The following is a 22,673-nucleotide window of genomic DNA, read 5'->3' as shown; positions in this document are numbered from 1 at the left end:
TGAATATACAGCTTAACTGGCTAAAACCAAACGCATCACTTGTTTGATTCCTTTAATCAATCTTTGGAAATGTTAAATGCTCTGAGCCCTTTCCCACAGTAAGCAGTTTGTTCAAAGCTCTAATACGTTGACGTTTTTACAAAAGAGGGGCTTACAATCTTTTAAAGCTGGTGTTCCAAGCAAGATTCCATTCATTCCCTTCCCTCCAAGGGTCTAGGTGGAAGTCTTGGGCTGGGATGGTGGCTGCCTCATATTACTGGGGGAGCTCAGTCATCAGCAGAGGCTCATGTTAGACAAACTACTGAAGAAAATCATTTCCTTAAGATCAGAGTTCCATCACTGGAACAATAAGCTAGAAACAGGTGGCTCCACAACTGCCCTTCTGGCACCTTCCAAAATCCTAAACCTACTCCAGGGTGGTGCATGTTAACTTACCTGACACCATTTGTTCTATTAAATTTGTTTTTTAAAAAGAACCTACATTTTAAAAAGTGACTTTACTGGGATTTTCCTTGCAGAATTTTAAGAAACCAGCCTAAAAACAATGATCAGGAGAAAACTAATGACTGGTACCTTTGATTCTGTACTTCCTTATTGGCTGACTTGCTCTGGCCTAACTAATACTGACATGATTATTTCTGATGTTCAGCATCTTTCCTTTTTTATGTGATGACTGCTGGGCTGGTAAAGAAACCAACCAATCCAGCAGCAGGGAAGTTCTCAGTCAAGGAGATTGTCCCTGGATTTCTCAAAAGTATGTTTGGTTTCCTCTGGTGCTCAAAATAGGGACAATAATAATTCCACTCCTCAACAATCCATCAGTAGTTTTCACAGTAAAACAGCACCCCCAAAAATGTATAAAAGGGAGGAGTGGGGGAGAAGACCCCACCACCACCACAATAAAAACTAGTGCCAGGGACCTTCTCATCTCAAGTCCTACAAGGAGAGAACGGGGAACTGAAAACTAACTCGTCCCTGTGATACAAGTGACAACACTCGACTGTCTCTATTTAACTTACTGCTGATCAACTACAGTCTCTTACCAGCGAGAGAGAAGTGTCTTCTAAAATAAGTTCTTCAAGTTTAAGTGCAATTAGATGTGTTTCAAGTCCTTTAATATGATCCACAACATTGGAAATTAAAGTCTGAAGCCCAGTAACATAGTCTTGAAAACTGGTAAAAACAGGTGGCTGAAAAAAAAAAAGATTTTTAAGAAGTTGAAAGATTATCAAACATATTTCTTCAGTGCTTATATCACATAATTATGTTAAGAGTCAATAGCTCAAAACATATCAATGGAAAAAATAGTACCATCACAATAGGAAAAACTTGGCCAAAGACAGAAACAGAAGATATCAAAGATATCCCAGCAGGGCTTCCCTGGTGGCTCAGTGGATAAGAATCCACATGCCAATGCAGGGGACATGGGTTCAATCTCTGGTCCAGGAAGACTCCACATGCCAAAGAGCAACTGGGCCCATGGACCACAGCCACTGAGCCTGTGCTCTAGGACCCGCGGGGCACAACTGGCAGTCCACATGCCCTAGGGCTCACGCTCTGCAACGAGAGAAGCTGCTGGCAGTGAGAAGCCCGGGTACTGCCGCTAGAGTGGTCCCTGCTCACTGCTGCTGGAGAAAGCCCAGGCATAGCAGTGAAGACTCAGTGCGGCCGTAAATAAATAAATCTTTAAAAAAGGAAAAAAGAAAACAAAAAGTCCCAGCAATGGTACAATTAAAAAAAACAGATAAACACAAGAAACCCAGCCAATCAACTAGTAAAGCTAGCTTTTCACTCAAGAAGTTTTCTTTGAAGGTGCAACATCAACAGAATTCTTTCAACACCAATTGGCGGGGGGCAGGAGTACCAATGTTTGCCTATCAAATGGGTAAAGATACACCACACCATTGGAGAATGTAAAAACAGAAGAACAGGTATCTCTGGCTTGTTGAAAGTTCACTTCATGCCACTTAGCTTTTATGAAAGACCTACATTAGTACCTGTTTTTGCTAACCAAAAGAAATCCAAAGAGGATTTTCATTTTTATAGGAAAAAGGTGAAAAGCACTTGCAGCAAGCTGTTATAGAAGCAGCGCACACCCTGAGCAACAAGAGTGGCACTGGAACCATACTCAACATCAAGCCACCACAGCTCTGAACTATGTCTGTAAGCATCTGTGCTTTATCTCAATTTATTCTGTGTATCCCATTAGCAAGACGTGTCTTAAGGTAATTGCTTCTTCCCTTTATGCCACTTGGACTTATGAAAGGTTTCAAAGGAATGCTAAACTTCTTGTAGCAGGGGAAACCTGTATACATAGTAATTTCAGATCTAAGAGATAGCCTAAGGAAATCATATTATAAATTCATCTTGTGTATTTGTCCATATTTTAATAGCAGTACTATTTGTAATATTAAGAGAAAATTAGGACTTCCCTGGTGGTACAGTGGATAGGAAGCCACCTACCAATGCAGGGGACAAGGGTTCGATCCCTGATCCAGGAAGATTCCACATGCCACGGAGCAACTAAGCCGGCAAGCCCCAATGACTGAAGTCCTTATGCCTAGAGCCTGTGCTCCACAACAAGAGAAGCTATTGCAATGAGAAGGCTGTGCACCGCAATGAAGAGCAGCCCCTGCTTGCTGCAACTAAAAGCTGGAGCACAGCAAGGAAGAGCCAGTGCAACCAAAAATAATTTAAAAAAAAAAATAAAACAATAGAAGAAAATTAGAGCCAGCTAAACAGCCAACATTGGGAATAAGTTATGGTATATGACTAAAACAGGATGGCACATAATCATTTAAAGTAATGAGATACATCTATATTTGCTGAAATGAAAAGATATCCAAGATACCTTAGTAAGTGAAAACAAAACAAACAGCCAAGTTCAGGGCTTTTGATAGAAAGTTCTATAGAGAGTTTCTATATTTCTGGCTTGTATGTAGTGGCTATCACTGTTTAGTGGGAAAATGGGTGATTTTCTCTTTATTCATCTTTAGGTTACTTTGACAATCAGAAAAAAGAAGGCTATTCTCATTTTTGGAAATTAGAAAAGCAGTATCTACAAAAACTCACACCAAATCCAAATACCAAAAGCTATTTTGACAAGTACTAAGAGTGTAGGGGTTTTCTGCAGAAAAGAAAGTAACAGAGCAACTCTGGTCTATACTTTCAAACACTGCACTCATGATCTGTTAAAATTATCTTGAACAATGAAGGAGAGAAGTGAATAAATGGTAATACCCAGGACAAGTGTCAAATCTAAAGAATTCCTGAATTGTTACTGAATTGTGCAGGAAATTAATATTACTAATAAAACCATCAAAATTTTCAAATGACAATGGTTACTATATTGCTACAATGAACAAAAATCTCCCATTAATGAAATAGCATGTCATTGCAGAATAAATCCTGAACATCTTTCCTTATGAAAAGAATACAAATTATGTTAATGTTTCACAGATTCAAAAGTTAACCAATTAAGATGGGAGGAAACTCCAAAGTTGAATACAAATAGAAATACATGAATCTTATCTACATTAATAATATAATCTGAGTTTTAAACTCCAGTGCTTTTATAGAGTACCTTAACTACTACATTCATTGAACATATTCTAAGGACAAAAAAGAACTGCAAAAAGTTGAACTTCAGTGGGTTTGTTACTGGAACTGGTAATGGAACCAATGTACTATTTCCAAAACTATTTACAGTTCTACTGTAAAACAGCAAATGAATAAATATATTGATCCTGTTGGGAACCATTGTTCTCACTCTGAAAGCTACAAATATTGAATGAAAGAAGGAATGGAAGGAAGAGGACTATGATATTGGACTGTAGCTGGAGGTTGTCTGTAATAATTATTTAAAACTATGTGTGTATGTATCTAAATAAATTTCCTGTCTCTCTTCACTGACATTAACTAGAAGCAATAAAACCCCAATAGCAATCAGTGCATCTAACAACTAGATCCTAGTATTCTGAATAGCCATTCCCCATAAAGGAACTAGGGCTCAATGGAAAAAATGTATGCTTTCAGTTCAATGGGTGAGAACAAAGTACTTAGAACATTTTGTGGTTTCGGAAAGTAAGGGCTCAAAAACCAATGAGGACACGTTCAAGGACAGGAACCAGCCTAAAGTGGCTCCCAGTAGCCAAATTTGGGCATCCAAAAGAAAACGATGACAATGGATTATAAGGTAAAGTTAAAAAAGAATGAGTACACAGTGATACTAAAATAGTTGGTATTAAAAATATACAACTCTGTTTTACAGAATGCCAGATAATAAATGATTAATGATTAGTAGCATTTAAAAAAAATTACCATTGTGGAACCATCGAAGTAATAAATGATTCATGCAAGTCAGACTAATAATGAATGTTAAAAGTAGTGGGTGAAAAGCTCTAGGGAACAGGATACTCACAGTCTCAATTCACAGATTAATTACACAGAGAGGAAAGACACACTTATAAATCTGAAATTATCAATAATGGGACATAACATTAGTGCCTCCTGATTTAACTGCTAAAAAGGACACAGCCATCTAAATCTAATGAAACAATTAACCAAATCCAGATTGTGGTATATTCTACCAAAAATCTAGCTAGACTCTTCAAAGACAAAGACAAAAATTAAAAGCTAAGGAAGTACTTTCAATGAAAGAAGAGTACAGAGAAATGACAAAAAGCTGTGTCAGATCCTTAGTAAAATTCTAGGATTTTGAAAAAGACTATAAAGGTCATAACTGAGATAACAGGGGAAAGGTTAATGTGAACATATTATTATATCAATACTAAATATCTTGGGTGTGAAAATGTCTTGAGTACCGTGGTTTTGTAGGAGACTGCCTTTCATTTACCCTGGTGTGTTAAATATTACAAAGTCTATACTTTCAAATGGTTCGACAAATGGGGGTGGGGGATGTTAGAGAATGAGAAAGGGCAAGAGAGAAATGTGACAACCATTAGTAAGTGGTGAATCTAGGTATGGATGTTTGGGTGTCATTATAGTAGTCTTTCAGTTTTTCTGTATAATTTTTTTTTAAGCTGGGGAGAGAAAATGAACACATATAAGATCCTAAGATCCTTTACAAAATGCAGGAAAAGAGTGAAAAAAAAAAAGCAGCATGCAGCCAGATTGTTACTTGTATTTTCTCTGTTATTACCATGATGATACTAGTTTCTTTTTTCTTCTTCTTCTTTTTCTGTAAATTTAATTTGTATGGTCGCAGGACACTCTCACAGTAACTGGATACCCAAAGGATAATAGAAATAGTCTGAAAGAAGAAAAATTGCAAATTCATCAATAAGGATTACACTCAGGATACCTCAGGAACAAAGACTATGGACTAAACCAATTCTATGCAAACAGCTCTTCTTTGTAAATCCCTTCAATTTCTCTTATAACTCTCCACTCTAATTCTACGGTCACCACATTGATCCACGTCTTCTTCATCTCCTCCTCAGAATACTGCCTTTACTCTTTCTCCTCACTCTCCCAGCTCTAAACTAATCTTCTACTCAGTCCAATATTCTTTCACCTCCTTGCAAGAAATAGGGATCTTTTAACATCCTTTTCACTGAAAAGTCCAAATTTAGGCATGGAATCCAAAGGTTCCATACAATATGCCTCTCCGTGCCCACTTCTCTATCCAGGTAAGACACTGCCTCATGTGCAAACCTTAACTTATGTACGAAGAATTCTCCCCTAGTTGGTCAGCACCTATTCTCCTTTGTATTAAGTTAGGAGTTTACAGTATATTCATGTACATATATATATATATGTATACAATTATTTCTCATTCACTATCTCTTTTTTTTTTTTCCACTCATTATCTCTTATACACTTGAAATGTGCCAGTCACCAAAATAGAGAACACAGTCCTCAGGAAGCTTACAGACTAATAGGAAAAGAAAGTAATTAAACATGTGACAAAAGGAAAAAAGATAATGGACTATGAGTGTTTGTGTCCTCCTCTTTTTCTCTCTGGCTAAAAGAGTTTTGCTACATCAGCTCCTGGATTCTCCTTCATAATGCACAATCTCAGCAACTAGTGAAGAGCAGCAACAAATGTAAAAAGCAAATTAAAAATTTAACAAGAATTAACTTAAACTACATAACAGTTGAGTCAAAAAAGAGGATGAACAGAACACAGCTAGATTTAGAGTGAATCTGAGGACTCTCTCGAGATTTGTAAAGCAAATTTCAGAGTTTTACCCTAGCAGTATGAATTAAAATTCTCCTGATATTCTTGGAAAGATTTAGTTCAGAAAATTGAAATTGCTTTTCAATTAACAAAAGGTGGGGATGACGGGTTAAATTATAGGTATAAGGTGCCTATTACCTGTTCATTTGTGAAAATTAATCCTCCACACAATCAAGGAACACTGAGTTTTTTTAGGATGAAAACAAAAACATACCTCAACCAAGAAGACTAGATTTTCTAAAAGAGTAGGATGTGTTTTCAAGTTACCATCTTTAACTTCTAAGAGGTCACCTTTACATTTACTGAAGACATCTGAAAAAGGAAAAATATTTTATGGTTTTATTCAGCTTTTGTTTCAGTGTTATTTTGTACAATCTAGTCAAGAATAAGCAGATATAAAGACTTAATACAGAAAGCTCCCCCTCCCCAATGAACCAAACACTAAAGAATATGTTTTAAGCTCTTTAAAAAGTCACATGACTACAGCTCTACTGTCTTCAAAAGATAAAAGGTAGACTTACAAATTATATTCTAGGGTCTAAATACTACCTATGTCTTTCCATAGATAGGGCACTCACATAAAAGTAAGAATTCAAGCGGGGGATTTACAGAATTTGTGTCATTATAGACTGAAAGACTAATGTGCACGGTAGAAATGCACCTTCATAACAAATTTCAGGTTTTACTCTCATAATCTTGATCATCTTTTAATTTTCAGCTTCATTTGAGCAACAAAATAAAAAACCATTTAGGCTCTGAAAAAGAAAGGCCCTTATAGATTTAAAATGCACAATAACCTATAATGGAAAACAATCTCAAGCTGTACACATGAAACTAACACAGTGTTGTAAATCAGCTATAATGAAATAATAATTTTTTAAAATATTTAAGAGTTAAAAGAAACACCTATGTATGTGCCCAGTTGCTCAGCTGTGTCCGACTCTTTGCAACCCCATGGGGTGTAGCCCCCCAGCCTCCTCTGTTCACGCGATTTCCCAGGCTACTGGAGTGGGTTGCCACTTCCTTCTCCACCAGGTCTTCCGGACCCAAGGATTGTATCTACGTCTCCTGCCTGCACTGCAGGTGGATTCCTTACCACCGAGCCACCTGGGAAGTCCTATGTTCTTTACCAATTTCATTGCTAGGAATTTAACCCCAAGGAAATACTCAAATAAGTACCCAAACAATTATGTCCCAAGATACTTATTTCAGCATTGTTACACATAATATATTATGTACTCAGGGTATATAAATAAAACCAGTACATGGATACAATATTATGGAATATTATGCAGCTCTTAAAACAAATGAGGTGTGGATATGGATATAACTTACATAGTAAGAAGTCCAGGATAACAAAAAATAAAGCCAGAAAAGCATGCATTATATCTTTCCCTATATTTTTTTTTTAAAAATCACTACTATGTATTTCCATATGCATATGTATGACTGTGCACATTTCTGCACATTGCAGAATGTCAACAGCACCTACTTAGGTTGGTGGGAATGTGACTGGTAAAGGGGAAAAGACCATACCCATTTGTGTACTGTACTGTTTTACAAAAAGTGTCTACTATTTTTGTAAACAAAACTTTTCAGTTTTTTTTTGTTTTGGACCATACCATGCATATGTGGGATCTTGGTTCCCCAACCAGAGACTGAACCCACATCCCCTGCATTGAAAGCACGTAGTCTTAACCACTAGAACACGAGAGAAATAGAAACAAGTCTTTAAAAATACCAAAAGTGTACATTACTATTTTTCAAAATCTCTTGCAAGTTTCTATTAAAAAATAAGCTGCTATCAGACAATCAGATACGATATGGGAATCCACAGTTAGAACACTTACCTTTTAATTGTTCTAGTAAAGACTTAAGGCTATTCTCTACTCGCTCCTGGATCTCCACTGTATCCTCTACAATTGACAAACAATGAAAAACTTTCAATTCATTTTTTAAAATAAGATAAAGAAGCAAAACCAACACCTGAAAGCATAGGCAAGGACATTTTCTTTTAAGACCCACAGGCACCTAAATTCCATTACTGAGAGAAAGATGGAGGACAGGAAAAGGAAGGAGAAAAGGAAAAGAAAGGTATTAATCACCTTTCCGCCAAAAGCACTATCTAAAATTCTCTAGGAGGACTAAAAATGTATGTGTTTCAAGTATACTAAATGATAGAATCGACAAACCTTATGATTTGGGAAAAATAAAACAGAAAGAAAAATACATGATGTATAAGGCATTTGTGATTCTCACTGGGTTGACAGATTAGGAAAAAAAAGTCTTCTCTACAAAGTTTAGGCCTTCATTTTTAAGTAAAAAATTCAATCTGATACAAATGAACCTATTTATAAAACAGAAATAGACTCACAGACATTGAAAGCTAATGATTATCAAAGAGGAAAGGGAGTGGAGGAGGGATAAATTAGGAGTTTGGGATTAGCAGATACAAACTACTGTTTATAAAATGGATAAATGACAAGGTCTGACTGTATAGCACAGGCAACTATATTCAATATCTTATCATAAACTGTAATAGAAAAGAATATGAAAATATATACAGATATAACTGAATCACTTTGCTGTACACCAGAAATTAACATAACATTATAAACCAATGATACTTTGAATTTTAAAAAAAATTCTAAATAAATGAGTGAATTAAAAGAATTCAATTTGAAATCCAACGATATTTCAACAAACCAAGGACTTCTTCAACTTTTGGACCTAAAATATGATTTTAAATATGGAATGGACTTAAAAAGGAAGAAAAGGGATTGACTGGTATTTAGAGGTGCCTAACCAGGGAGAGTGGGGGAGGGGAGAAAGGGGGGTAGAGAAAATAAAATATGAAACAGACTTAAATTTCTAGAACATTACTTGTAAACTGTTAATCGATTTTCTTATAAACTGTTAATGGATTTTCTTGTATATCAAACCAGACATTCCAGAACAGCTTCCTGCTTCCATCTCTGCCAAACTTTTCCAAATATGTGAGGTGATAGATATTTTGTTGCATTCACTAAGTTTTCAGTGACAAAGATGCTGTAAATATACTCATGCAAGTATACACTTACCTAAACCATTGATGTCCAGCTCATAAATATCGCTAACAAGATAAAAAGACCTGGTCTGACACTGAGAACAGCCAGAATTAAAGAATCCAGCCATTCTGGTAGGTACAGGACCAAGGAAAGGGTACTGGAAAGAAGAAAAAGTGATGTTCTTTAAATCCACTTAAATTTCAATTCATAAAATACAAAATGAGAAAACAAGGAACAGTAACTACTGGATAAAAATCTATCTCCATGATTAAGTCACAAAGCATTGATCTGCAAGCTAATAATAACCAAATCATTATGATGAAAACAAAAACATTATATTAATTTCTTGGTAGGTATTAAAAGTTAATCATCACAAAAAAAGACTATTCTGCTTTTCCTCACTATCCAAGTTGGATACTGAAGAAGCCTTTGCAATTCACCAAGTTTAGAAAAAGTTTTATCTTTTTCCTGTAGATGCCATAAACGGGGACAAAATACTGTTCTTTACTACTCACGCATAAGTGCTAAGTCACTTCAGTTGTGTCCAGTTCTTTGCAACCCCATGGACTGTAGCCCACCAGGCTCCTCTGTCCATGGGACTCTCTAGGCAAGAATACTGGAGTGGGTTGCCATGCCCTCTTCCAGGGGGTCTTCCCGAACCAGGGATCGAACCTGTGTCTCTTGTGTCTCCTGCATTGGCAGGTGGGTTCTTTACCACTAGCGCCACCTGGGAAGCCCCACTTTACTACTCGCCCAACCCCAATTCCTATTTTCAAAAAGACAGTCACAGATTTTTGCAGCTTTGATTGTAAATAAACACTGATGATACCTGAATGTCCTTCTCAATAAATCGCTTTCCCGTCTCCAGCGCCACCTCCAGCTGTTGAAGGAGCAAACGGAGAATATCAATCCGGGAGGATACTCCATTCTCAGTGGTCTTCTCTGAGTTCTTTGGCCCAACAGAGTGGTTAAGACTTGGAAGTCCACTGATTAGCCTCAACGTTAAGGAACGGATTCTTAACCACATTGTCTCCTCCTCCAGGGAAAGTTTCTTATGTTCTTCAGAAACATCCCTTAAAAAGAAACATTCCCAAACCATCCATTTTATTCATGTCAACTTTAAATCTTTTAAAGTTCACTTTCATTAGTCAAGATGACTTTGAATGATCCCAGCTTTCATTTAATAGCTGAATGATCTTGGACAAACCAAAACAGTCCAAGTCACCATCTTGGTACCCATAAAATGGAAAGATAACCTATCTAACAAGTCATTTTCCCCTTATGTGAGACTGGTTTTTCTGATGATAAAATACATAATGTAAAAAACTCAAACACCACCAATATAAAAAATAATTTTAAATGGCAGGAAAATGGGCCCTAATAACCTAAGAATCCACAATATTAACATGCTTGGAATAGATCTTTTCATGCTTTTACAATACAGATGTACAAAAAATGAACTACAAATATTTATATATTTTAAACAAATAAAATGGGTTCACAGTAGTGTTTATACTGTTTTGTAAACTGCATCTTTTTATGACAGTGTGTACAAAAAAGTTAACATAGTAAGCCTGGGGCTATTATCTTTATTTAGAAAGGCCTGCTTGCAGTGGTTGGCCCCTGGCTGAGGTCTGGGAACCTGGTGTGCCAACCATTCCCTAAATGATCAGAGTGGCTCACTGTGCCTAGACTGTTTACATAATCATGTGGTTTAGGGTAAACAGCGCTTTCCTTCTGGGAGTCTGAAATATTGGTACATGCTACAAAGTGGGTGCCTACATAACCAGTTGATAAAAACCTAGGGCATCAAGTCGTTAATGGGCTTCTCTGGACAGAAATACTGCACACGTTACTTCATTTTTCGCTGCTCGAGAAAGGAGCATGCCCAGCGTGTTCCTTCACAGGAGGGAGAGAACACTGGAAGTCTGTGCAGAGGGTTCTCCACAAACCACCTGAATCTCTTTCCCTTGCTGGTTCTGTCACATACTCTTCCTTTTGTTACAAAAGACCTCAGCTGTGAGTACAACTACATGCAGAATCCCTGAGTCCTGGCAAGTCACTGAATCACAGCATATTCAGAACTACCTCATGTACATGTCTCTGCAACTTCTTAGTTTCCACTTTCCTAGAAGTGAAAGTCACTCAGTCGTGTCTTGCAATACAGTCCATGGAATTCTCCAGGCCAGAATACTGGAGTGGGTAGCCTATTCCTTCTCCAGGGGATCTTCCCAACCCAGGGATCCAACCCAGGGATTGAACCCAGGTCTCCCACATTGCAGGTGAATTCTTTACCAGCTGAGCCACAAGTTGGTACACAGTCTTTTCAATCTTGATATGTATCACTAAAATTCCCTATAGGAAAGTTATATAAAGTTTTACTGCCACGTAAATGCACAATAGTCATTCTCCCATAACCTTGCTGAGAACAAAGATTAATCTTTTTTTATCCAATAGGTTAAATCTTTGTCTGATAGGTTAAAATACGAATATAGATATAAAGTGCATTTCTTTGAAATTCCTGTTAAACCCTTTGCCCCACTTGTTTTCTGTTATCTGCTTCTTATTGATTTATTGAGTTCTCTGTATATGTGAAGGATATTAATATATATGAAGAAAGTTACTAATACCAGATACCTCTAGAACTTGTTAACAGATTTACTTCTATATAGCAGGTTAATATTTACAGGGTCAAATCCTTTGTTTCCAGATCTGATACAATGCTAAGGAAGGCTTTCCCAACTTTTTAAAAATATTTTTTATATTTTCTTCTAGAATTTCTGTTTTAACATAAAATATTTAATCGATCTATAACTTGTTTTCATGTATGGTGTGACAGAGGAACTTTTAGATTAGCCAGTAATTTCCACATAGGGGTGAGGTTTATTTTCTTCCTTTGGCTTACCTGTATTTTCTGATCCCTACAATATACATGTTATTGTATGACATAATTATGTGTATATATATATATATATAATATATATATATAAAAAAAGCTCTTAAATTCATCCTAATTCTATGTTTTTGGGATTCAGCTTACTAATATTTTATTGAGTGTTTTTACATCTGTATTCATGGGGGATATTGGTACCTAGTTTTTTGTTTTTGTTTCTGTTTTTAATTTATTTATTTAAATTGGAGGTTAATTAATTTACAATATTGTAGAGGTTTTTGCCATACATTAACATCATCCTAATTCTTTAAAAATAAATTTCTTGGGGTTAAATTCCAGTTACCTGTCTTTTGGATCCCAGCTAAAGAAAACATTTAAGTCTCTGTTGTCTCGCAAGGCTTCCCATGGAATGTCATCTTCTTCTGGCCGAAGATTCATTGACTTTATACTTTCTGCTAAGCTGGTTGATCTGGGATATAGAAATTTTATTTAAGTATTATTCAATAGTAAAATAGCCATGAAAACATACTAGCCAGGACTTTGTTTTACTAGAAAGAAAGAAAAGGAAAGAGTAAAGAAAGGAAGGCTTTAATATTAAGAAGTAAAAGCTCATATAACATGAAATAGAACCAAGCACTGATCATATTGGCCTGCTACACAGCTAGAGAAAGGCATCTGAAAGCCCAACGAAAATAAAATTCATCAGCATTAATTCCCAACATCTCATGTCCATGGGATATGGGGAACTTTGTAAACACAACATGGACCAGGGACAATGACCATGGCCCAGTTGGCTTCTGTGGGGAACCTGGGATGGTGCTGACAATACTTTATCACTCCCCATGACAGGCACTTTCTCCTTACTTCCCTTTTCCCTCCTACTCCCACCGCCTCATTTTTCTTTAGCTTAAGCCCACTAATGACATCCATGAGCCCATTAATGGCTCTCAGCATCTGATCTAATCCCTTAGTTCCTTATTAGCTCTCTTGCAATACTTACATATTTGCTTCAAGTAGAAGGTCTAACAACATCCGCTCAGTACGAACTTGTGCAAAATGAAGAGAATTATTCAGCCTGTTCCTAAAAGCGATAAACTCTGGGATCTTCTCAAACGCACCATATTTGTAAGCTTGAATAATATATTCTGAGGTCTGGGGGAGGAAAGACATCACCTTGGTATAAATATTTCACATGTCAGGCAATGAAGACAAACCTTGCAAGACAAAACAAAACACTCAAACTAAAATTAAGATGTTGAAACTAATCTTGAAAGTTTTTGGTCACCAAGCAGAATACCAGCTTTTAAAAATGTTATTTTTCTTCTATCATATACTGGAGTCAAATGTCTTCTTCACTAGTATTATTACTAATAATACTTAACCACTGCTACCACCACACAGACTTCCTCCTAGGAGTTATGCCTTTCATTTCAACAGGACTGAAAGTTTTGTTATACACATCAGTCAAAATTTTGATTAGTGCCATAGTGGAAGGAATGTTACTCCATATTTTTCTGCATCTAAGATATACTTTCTTTTATACCGAAACACCAGTACAATATAACCATCCCACTACCATCAGAAGTAAAAAGTACTCTCCTTCAGAAAAAACGACAGGATGCCTCTTGGTTTTGTTTACTTCTGAATAAACACAGGACATACGTGCATTGCATCAAGATAGAATTCACCAAACAAAAGACCTAAAAAAATCATGTCATAATCCATTCTGAAGACAGAAAATTCAAAAACCAGGCTACCAGTCCATCCAAACTACTATGCTAGAAATTCCATAAACAGGTAAATAAAGGGAACACTCAACACATGTACTTTAATTAGATTAATACATATATACAGATGAAACATGAACAGAGGCAAGATAAAGAATACTAAACAGCAATTCTGGCATAACAGAAGGAAATCTCAGGGAAGAACTTCATGGGTATGGGCCTATGCCATCAGGATCAGAAGTCAGAAGGGCACCCTTTCAAGCTAAGGGAAGTATTAAGCTCAAAGCTGATGTCTGCCCCAAAGATCCTTTACAGAAAAGCTAGTCTTTTTGCACAGCCTCAGTCAGCTCTGTCCCCATCTCCATTATGACTGAGTAATTTGCCCAATAGGAAAATAGGCCAATAGTCAACAACATACCCTCTGATACACAGCCTCGCAGGGTTCATTTCAGGCCGCGGGATTGCGCCACGGGCGCTAATTCAACTGCATTCGATGCGGCTTTTAAACCCCCATGGGACACCTCGGCGAGCTGTTTGCCTGCAGTATCTGGAGAAATTAAAGACGGACGGACACAAGAAAATTAAAAAGATTACTTGTGATCCTGCAGGTTTAAAGAAGGACTATCTGAAAAAGCTCGTGTACCTTCTAGCCCGATTAAGGGACAGTGATACGCCCAGTCAAGGAGAGGCCAGGATACCCTAAACACATATGCCTATCCAGTGGCCTCCTGGCTTGGAAAACATAGCAAGGTTTAACATCAGCCCTTGCAATAGGACCTTATAGTTCGGGGGGGTGCTGGGAGGGGAAAGGCAGCTGGTTAGGAACATATGATCCAGAGACTAATCAGGACAGAAATTTTATTTTGGTGATTCCAATCAAATTTATTAATTACAGTTGCAAAATACACTGTGATTAAAGGAAAGAACTCAGCCTTACCAAGTGCAGAAGAAATTTTTAATTCCTGAGTGGGCCACGGAATACCACTTAAAAAAAAACAAAAGGCAAGAGAATAAGGGGCCACAAAAAGGGGATGCAGTCCTTTAACTAACTAAACGTAATCAGAATTCTCTGGCTTCTGTTTTTGAGATAGTCCTCCTTTAATACTGCAGTGTAGTATCACTGCAGAGCTAGGAAAGGGCCCTGGCAGCTCCCAACAGGACAAAGACTGAGGAAGCACTACGCTTTGAAGCAACAAGGCCTTATTGGAACTGCAGGCAAAACTGGAAGCCATGGTACTTTAAAGACTTCTGAGTATCACAGAATGTTGTCCGTACCCATTTCTATTCATTTATGCACCAATGAGGCTATTTGGATCCCATATGGATGCCTGAAATGAACCCTGGTCACTGTGAAAATTAGCAGAATATTAATAGATGGACATCAAATCCCTGAATGATGATCTCTGTGAATACTTAAAACAGAGAGTTTTAAAGGCAATTTTTTAAAAGTATGAACATGTATGTTACTTCTAGAGATATGTGAATATAAGCTCTTAATTCCTGTATTATAAAAATCTACTCCAAATAAGATGACAGCAGACAATGACCTTTCCAAAAAGAAAATCCCTATGTAGATTTCCAAATAGAACTTTCAATCCCACAGCACAAAGCCTTACAAAGCAGATCTTCCAGGATTTTAAGGAGTAGGAACTGAAATATATCAGTCACTCAAGCAAAAAAATCATCTGGGGATGCCAAAAACTACTGAGCATAAAAGATGTATAACAGAGCTTTAGCTTTCCAGAAAGGTATTTCTAATATTGTCAGTAGGTTTGACACAGACAGTACAACACTACAACCATGACCTTTCTTAGCTTCAAACTCCTAAAGGGAACAGTCCACACCACAGTCTCCATTTTCCTATTCTGGGACTCGGCCTAGGCACTACAGTTTAAGGTGCGTTTGCCTTGCTGTACTGTGCCTTGCTTTCAGCCCCAGGACCTAGTCCTCATCTTCTCCTCCCCCTCAGTTATATACTTTAATGTGATTAAACAGCTGTTTCCCCTAGTTAGTAATAATATAAATAAATTTCAAGTACAGTTCTAGTCCCAGATTCATAAATGCTTTACTTTTATCATCTTCAGCATCTCATACATTCAGGTGAATTAGTCACTCCTGCCACACATGACCATCAGCAAAATATCAAACAAAGATACCAAGAGCCACTGAGGACAATCATTCCTGGAGATCTCCTTTCCCTATTACAGTACTTTTGGTTGGGTTGTTTTATGTGTGAGTATACAGTTCTCAAAACATTTCTTCAGGTAAAATATATTTTGTGGGGGAAAATATTAAAGCTTAATTTTTATTAGCATAAAATAATGTGCCTTTATTGACCAATTCATGAACAATATAGTTCCTCTAGAATGCTGGATGTTTGAAAACTGGACAAAAACCAAACTCCAGACTTAGATTAATCCCTTAATTTACCCCCCACTCCCACATCAAAGCTATTTGAGAAACAAAACTTTGAAAAGGATTCTTCAGGATATCAAATGTTTATTTAACCTTTCCCTTAGAAACACAGTAATGAGAGTCAGAATAATGAGATTTGAAATATACTCTTCTTTGGAGTCTTTCCTCAGGTAGTGAAACAGAGAATGGCAAGCATAGACACTTGAATACACAGTGAAAACTCACAGATTTATAACTTGACTGCCCACTCATGCTAGGAGATTTTAGAACCAAGTTCCTAGAGATTCCATTCTGACCCTAAAGCTAGGTCAGCAGCTTCTGAACAATATGTTTAAATGCAGGTGCCTACTTCTGTCTCTCCCCAATCAGAAGTTAGGGCACAGAATGAGACCTGAACAGACACAATCACTGTTGGGAAGTGGAGTCATGGGGAAGAGGGATAGAGCTTAAAAGCCAACTGATGATGCAAAGATTGCCACTCTATGCTACTCCAGCCCTCTATGCCATGCCTTGAAGTGTGGCAGAATTTAATTATCACAAGCTGAGAGCAACAAACCTGTATTCCAGTGGTTAGAAATGCTTCTGTCCTGTGCCCGCTTTCTATTTAATACACACATGAAGAATTATAGATGAAAGATAACTAGATATAGCAGTCATAGTTACAAAAGGGCTTTTAAAAAAAATCTTCATGAGTGTTGGCCAAGAAGAACCTCAGAAACCAGCTTCCTTGTTGCTGTTTCTTAGCTGCTGTTAGACCATGAAAATGGAACACTACGGGCAGACACCAGGCATGGCCAAATTCCAGGTGATCAGTCTTAGAAGCACATGAGAAGCAAGCAGGCAGTGACCACTGCTGAGGCATGTCTTTTCTCCACGTATGTTCCTGAGTGGTTCTGCATACTTCGATTTAGTAGAGACCATATGGCTTCCCCACAAAAACTTCTGCTTAACTGACAAGTTAAGCAGATGACAACATCTGCTTGCAGTGAAAAATATGGTGCACATCCCATCCTTTCATTATGGCACATAAAAACTCTACGTTATTTATTGTCACTTTAAAATACAAATTATTGCCTTAAGTTTCTTAAAATGTCCTTCAAATGGTCAATTTTATAATTGTAAGAAAGGTAAGTATACTCTCTGTGATAAAGAGCACAGTTGTCATAAACTTCAGAAACCCATAAAAGTAACAGAGAACAAATGCTATTATAAAATCATATTTGGCATCCCAGGCTATAAACTCTTATGGGCTATTTCTTATACCCTTAGAAAGTCTCTTAGAGATTAAAAGACAGACCTAATAGGCACTTCCTATTCTGTTAATAACCAGTTTTTAAATGCACTTGCAAGGATTCTAGTAAACATACTCGTTCTAACAACCACAGATAACTCTCTACCTCTGCCTAACAGCCTTCAGCCAGGAAGGTATGGCCTAAGGCGCTGGCAAGTACAGCATGGTGCGCCTTCATGTGTGCATCTGGGACTCGAAAGAAGACGCTCTCTGGATCATGTGCATTCAGTAGACCAAGACCACATTAAAAAAAAGAAAGAAATTTTTTTTTCACTTACATCTTTCTGGTTGGAGTGGAAAAACCTGAGTGCGAAGTTACACGATTGGGATGCAGCAGCATACTGACCTAGGGATTCGGCATATCGGGTCAAAAGATAACTAGGTTGGAAGGAAAAAAAAAAATGTTATACCTATCCACCTCTAGTATCAAATACTACACTTCAAATTATTCAAACAGCTAGGCATAAGAAAAGTTTAAAAAATTCTGCCAAAGAAATGATGTAATTCACAGAATCAAATTTTTTTAAAAACAGCAAAGTTAATTCAGTTTTATACAATGCTGTCTTCCTAAAACAGCTCTATGGGACATGGAGAAAAATACCCTTGATTCACCACAAAGAACAATCAAAATACAAATTCAAAGGATCTCTGAGACCAATGCATAATGTAGAAGTCTCAACCTCAACTGCAAGGCAGAAGTAGACTTCAACACAATGTGTGCCAAGGAAAAAGAGTTCAAAGTACATTAAATGTTCTTTTGAATCTGAGGAAAAATTTTTTAACCATTTCTGAATTGTATAAATTTAAAATTACCACAAAATGCTGAAAGATATAAAAATCTGCTTTGCAATGGGTCATACATAACAGGTGATTATTTTATCTACAAAACATAATACCAGGAACAACGTTTCTGCTAAAATTAAAATACTAGAGTTCCATGTATGAGGACCCCACCCTGCTGGGCTGCTCATTATTCAGAGTATATACTACCAACCCAATGGTGTCATGCTGGATATGCTTAGCATCAAGGCTGGAGTACAGATCCACCACTGGTTCAAACGCCCCCAGCATACAGTAGATTCGAACAAGCAGCAATTTGAATTGAGCATTGGAAGGGCTATGAGTCAGTCCCTCTTCCAACAAAGTCAGGGCCTGCCACACAGCGGTCTCATCACCTAGAACCAAAATATAATAGCATTATCCAGTTTTTGACAGCAAATGGGGGTTCTCAAAAATAAAAAACAAAAACTTAGTGACGTCATCCCCTCCACTATTTTTAGGATTAGGCTGGGTGGCAAAGAACACATTTTAGATACAAACCTGAAAGCAAAATAGGGAATTTCCCTGAATAGACAGTCCCTCAATAGTTACCTCAGTTCAACTGAGGTAAGATCTGCAAAAACGATGCAACTTTAAGTTGCTGGGTCTTAAAGAGAAGTCTGGAATCTCACAGAATCCTAGATTCTGAGAAGAGATGGACTTTGAAGGAGAACTGGAATCCACCAACCTTCCCAGTACAGGGTTTTCTCTATAAAACCCCAGAAAGATGCTTTCTCTAGACACCATTTTTCTTCTACATGTAACTCTACTAATAGGATGTCAACTAATATTTGAAAAAAAAAATTGCCCTCTAATAATTAAACTAAAATGACACACTTTTCTGGAGTACCAAAATTCAAAAAGTTACACACATCAATATTCTTAACGGGTAAGTAATTTCTCTTTTATGAAATTGTCTAAAGAAAATAATATGAAATGCAGATAAAGTTTTACATACAAGAACATCCATTGTACTAATAAGAGAGGAATAGTAAACTATAGTTATACCCACACAGAGAAATATCATACAGTCAACTGATATTAACAAGGAATTTTTAAAAGCCAAAAAACCAAACAGTAGTGACCAGTAAAACATACAGAATTCAAATGAGTATGAAGAGTTCATCTCAAGTATATAAAGCATTCACAAAGAGAGAAGGAAATATGCAAAAATGTTAGTGTCTTTAGGAAGCTGGAAAACTGAGATTAAAATATACCATTTTCTGTTTAGTTTTGTTTAGGAAAAAAATGTCTAAAGTGGAAAGCTTTAAGCACTGAGCTTCTGAGATTATATTTTATATGCTTTTTTCCCCAAGAGAAAAGAAACAAAATATAACCAAAAATTGGAGTTTTAAATAAATATCATCTATAATCCTACCCAAACTATGTAAACTATCCAAGCTCTACTCAAACTACCACTATGATTAATGTACTGCTTTTGAACTATAATTACTTTCACACAGTAGTAATCACTGCATACATCCAATTTTGTGTTTTCTCATGTTGCTAACTGGTCTTCACAATTCTTATTTTATTTAATTCAACACTCAGTGACCTAAACTCTGCAGTAACACTAGATATAAGACCCAGAGAGTCACAGGTGGTTGCTGGCCTCAACAGGTTCAGAATTGAGCAGAAGAGACAGTTGTACAATTACAGATAAATGTTTTAAGTCCAATGTTATTCAAGGATAACCATAACAGAGTTTTTTAACTTCTTCTTTTTTTTAATGATCTCTCTTAAATGGAAACAAAATTTCAAAGTAAATAGCAAAAAAAAGATTTAATTTACACTTCTGAACTATTACATTCAACATTATGAAGACATTTATCAACCTATTTTATTTTGCAAAATTTAGAATATAACTACAACTCTATGCAAATTCTTCACCAAATCAAAGAACATCAAGGGTTGATGAGGATCTTGGGGAAAATTTTTTTCTAATTAATTTTTATAATATAACAAAAAGGTATAAAATACATTAAGTTCTGAGGATATAATGTAGAGCATGGTGACTACAGTTAACAAGACCAGTCCTGGGTGTTCTTTGGAAGGACTGATGATAAAGCTGAAACTCCAGCACTTTGGCCACCTCATGAGAAGAGTTGACTCATTGGAAAAGACTCTGATGCTGGGAGGGATTGGGGGCAGGAGGAGAAGGGGACGACAGAGGATGAGATGGCTAGATGGCATCACCGACTCGATGGACATGAGTTTGGGTGAACTCCAGGAGTTGGTGATGGACAGGGAGGCCTGGCGTGCGGCAATTCATGGGGTCGCAAAGAGTCAGACGCGACTGAGCAACTGAACTGAACTGAAGAGAGTAGATGCTCATCACAAGGGGAGTAGCTATTCGAGGTGATGAACTTTAACTAAACTGACTGTGGTAATCATTTTGCAACACATTATCATATAATATACCTTAAACTAACATAATGTAATGTATCTATTATATCCCAGTAAAAATAGAGAGGGGGGAAAAATTATATCCTTCATGCCTCATTTCATTTGTGTAGCAGAATCATGAAGTCTCTATTGAATTTGTTACAATATTGCTTCTGTTTTTATATTTTGGTTTCTTTGGTCCCATGCATGTGGAATCTTAGCTCCCTGACTAGGAATCCAACCTGCATCCCCTACATTAGGTGAAGTCTTAATCACTGGACCACCAGGGAAGTCCCTGAATGAGTGTTTGAGGGCATCATCAATTTAAAGTGCTCTTCTTAATCCTTTCACATTCACATCAGTCTCTCTAGAAATCCTCCCAATTTTCTGAACATTTCTTTTGTTTTTAATCTATTTATGTATTTGACCCAGCCAGGTCTTAGCTGTGGCACGCAGGATCTTTGGTCTCGGTTATGGTATGTAGGATCTTCTAGTTGCAGCGTGTGGGATCTAGTTCCTTGACCAGGGATCAAACCCAGGTCCCCTGCATCGGGAACGTGGAGTCTTAGCCACTGGGCCACCAGGGAAGTCCCTATATAACATTTCTAATTTTTATCAGATCCACCTTGAACAATGACTATGTCTACAACTGGAACATTCAGCATCACTTCTGTTGACTTCAAGAAACCAAAAACAGAAAAAGGAAAAAAGAATAAAATGAAAATCCTAAAAAAAAGTAAGAAAGAAACCTTGCATCTATAATATCTGTAACTTCCCAGGTATTTGCACTGTATGATTTTTGAACAACCTACCTTCTTTATTTCTCTGCCCTGTACTTCCCTCATCTGTAAAACTGTAACAATCTTAACTATATTGTTAACAAGGTTTAAAACATGCAAAGATGGGCTTGATAAAGGACAGAAATGGTATGGACCTGACAGAAGCAGAAGATATTAAGAAGAGGTGGCAAGAATACACAGAAGAACTGTACAAAAAAGATCTTCACGACCAAGATAATCACAATGGTGTGATCACTCACCTAGAGCCAGACATCCTGGAATGTGAAGTCAAGTGGGCCTTAGAAAGCATCACTAAGAACAAAGCTAGTAGAGGTGATGGAATTCCAGTTGAGCTATTTGAAATCCTGAAAGATGATGCTGTGAAAGTGCTGCACTCAATATGCCAGCAAATTTGGAAAACTCAGCAGTGGCCACAGGACTGGAAAAGGTCAGTCTTCATTCCAAGCCCAAAGAAAGGCAATGGCAACGAATGCTCAAACTACCACACAATTGCACTCATCTCACACGCTAGTAAAGTAATGCTCAAAATTCTCCAAGCCAGGCTTCAGCAATACTTGAACCGTGAACTTCCAGATGTTCAAGCTGGTTTTAGAAAAGGCAGAGGAACCAGAGATCAAATTGCCAACATCCGCTGGATCATGGAAAAAGCAAGAGAGTTCCAGAAAAACATCTATTTCTGCTTTATTGACTATGCCAAAGCCTTTGACTGTGTGGATCACAACATACTGTGGAAAATTCTGAAAGAGATGGGAATACCAGACCACCTGACCTGCCTCTTGAGAAACCTATATGCAAGTCAGGAAGCAACAGTTAGAAGTGGACATGGAACAACAGACTGGTTCCAAATAGAAAAAGGAGTACGTCAAGGCTGTATATTGTCACCCTGCTTATTTAACTTATATGCAGAGTACATCATGAGAAATACTGGGCTTGAAGAAACACAAGCTGGAATCAAGATTGCCGGGAGAAATATCAATAACCTCAGATATGCAGATGACACCACCCTTATGGCAGAAAGTGAAGAGGAACTAAAAAGCCTCTTGATGAAAGTGAAAGTGGAGAGTGAAAAAGTTGGCTTAAAGCTCAACATTCAG

At 37.2% G+C, this 22,673-nt stretch overlaps 1 protein-coding gene across 1 annotated transcript in view; it reads right to left on the bottom strand.

The window, feature by feature from the left end:
* The window catches only part of NAA25 (N(alpha)-acetyltransferase 25, NatB auxiliary subunit), a 66,641-nt gene that overhangs the window by 6,879 nt on the left and 37,089 nt on the right, over window positions 1-22,673 (bottom strand). The window contains exons 13-22 of the mRNA XM_010828834.1: window positions 18,570-18,750; window positions 17,854-17,953; window positions 13,143-13,294; window positions 12,486-12,611; window positions 10,079-10,322; window positions 9,283-9,406; window positions 8,053-8,118; window positions 6,417-6,514; window positions 5,162-5,272; window positions 1,044-1,190 (exon numbers count right to left, since the gene is read on the bottom strand). Of these exons, the coding sequence (XP_010827136.1) occupies window positions 1,044-1,190; window positions 5,162-5,272; window positions 6,417-6,514; window positions 8,053-8,118; window positions 9,283-9,406; window positions 10,079-10,322; window positions 12,486-12,611; window positions 13,143-13,294; window positions 17,854-17,953; window positions 18,570-18,750 (1,349 nt within the window). The remainder of the gene's footprint in view (window positions 1-1,043; window positions 1,191-5,161; window positions 5,273-6,416; window positions 6,515-8,052; window positions 8,119-9,282; window positions 9,407-10,078; window positions 10,323-12,485; window positions 12,612-13,142; window positions 13,295-17,853; window positions 17,954-18,569; window positions 18,751-22,673) is intronic.

Source organism: Bison bison, unplaced genomic scaffold (assembly GCF_000754665.1).
Source record: "Bison bison bison isolate TAMUID 2011002044 unplaced genomic scaffold, Bison_UMD1.0 scf7180017864495, whole genome shotgun sequence".
Taxonomy (NCBI): domain Eukaryota; kingdom Metazoa; phylum Chordata; class Mammalia; order Artiodactyla; family Bovidae; genus Bison; species Bison bison.
Note: the sequence above shows the minus strand (reverse complement) of the source record. Positions and strands in the feature narration are given on the sequence as shown.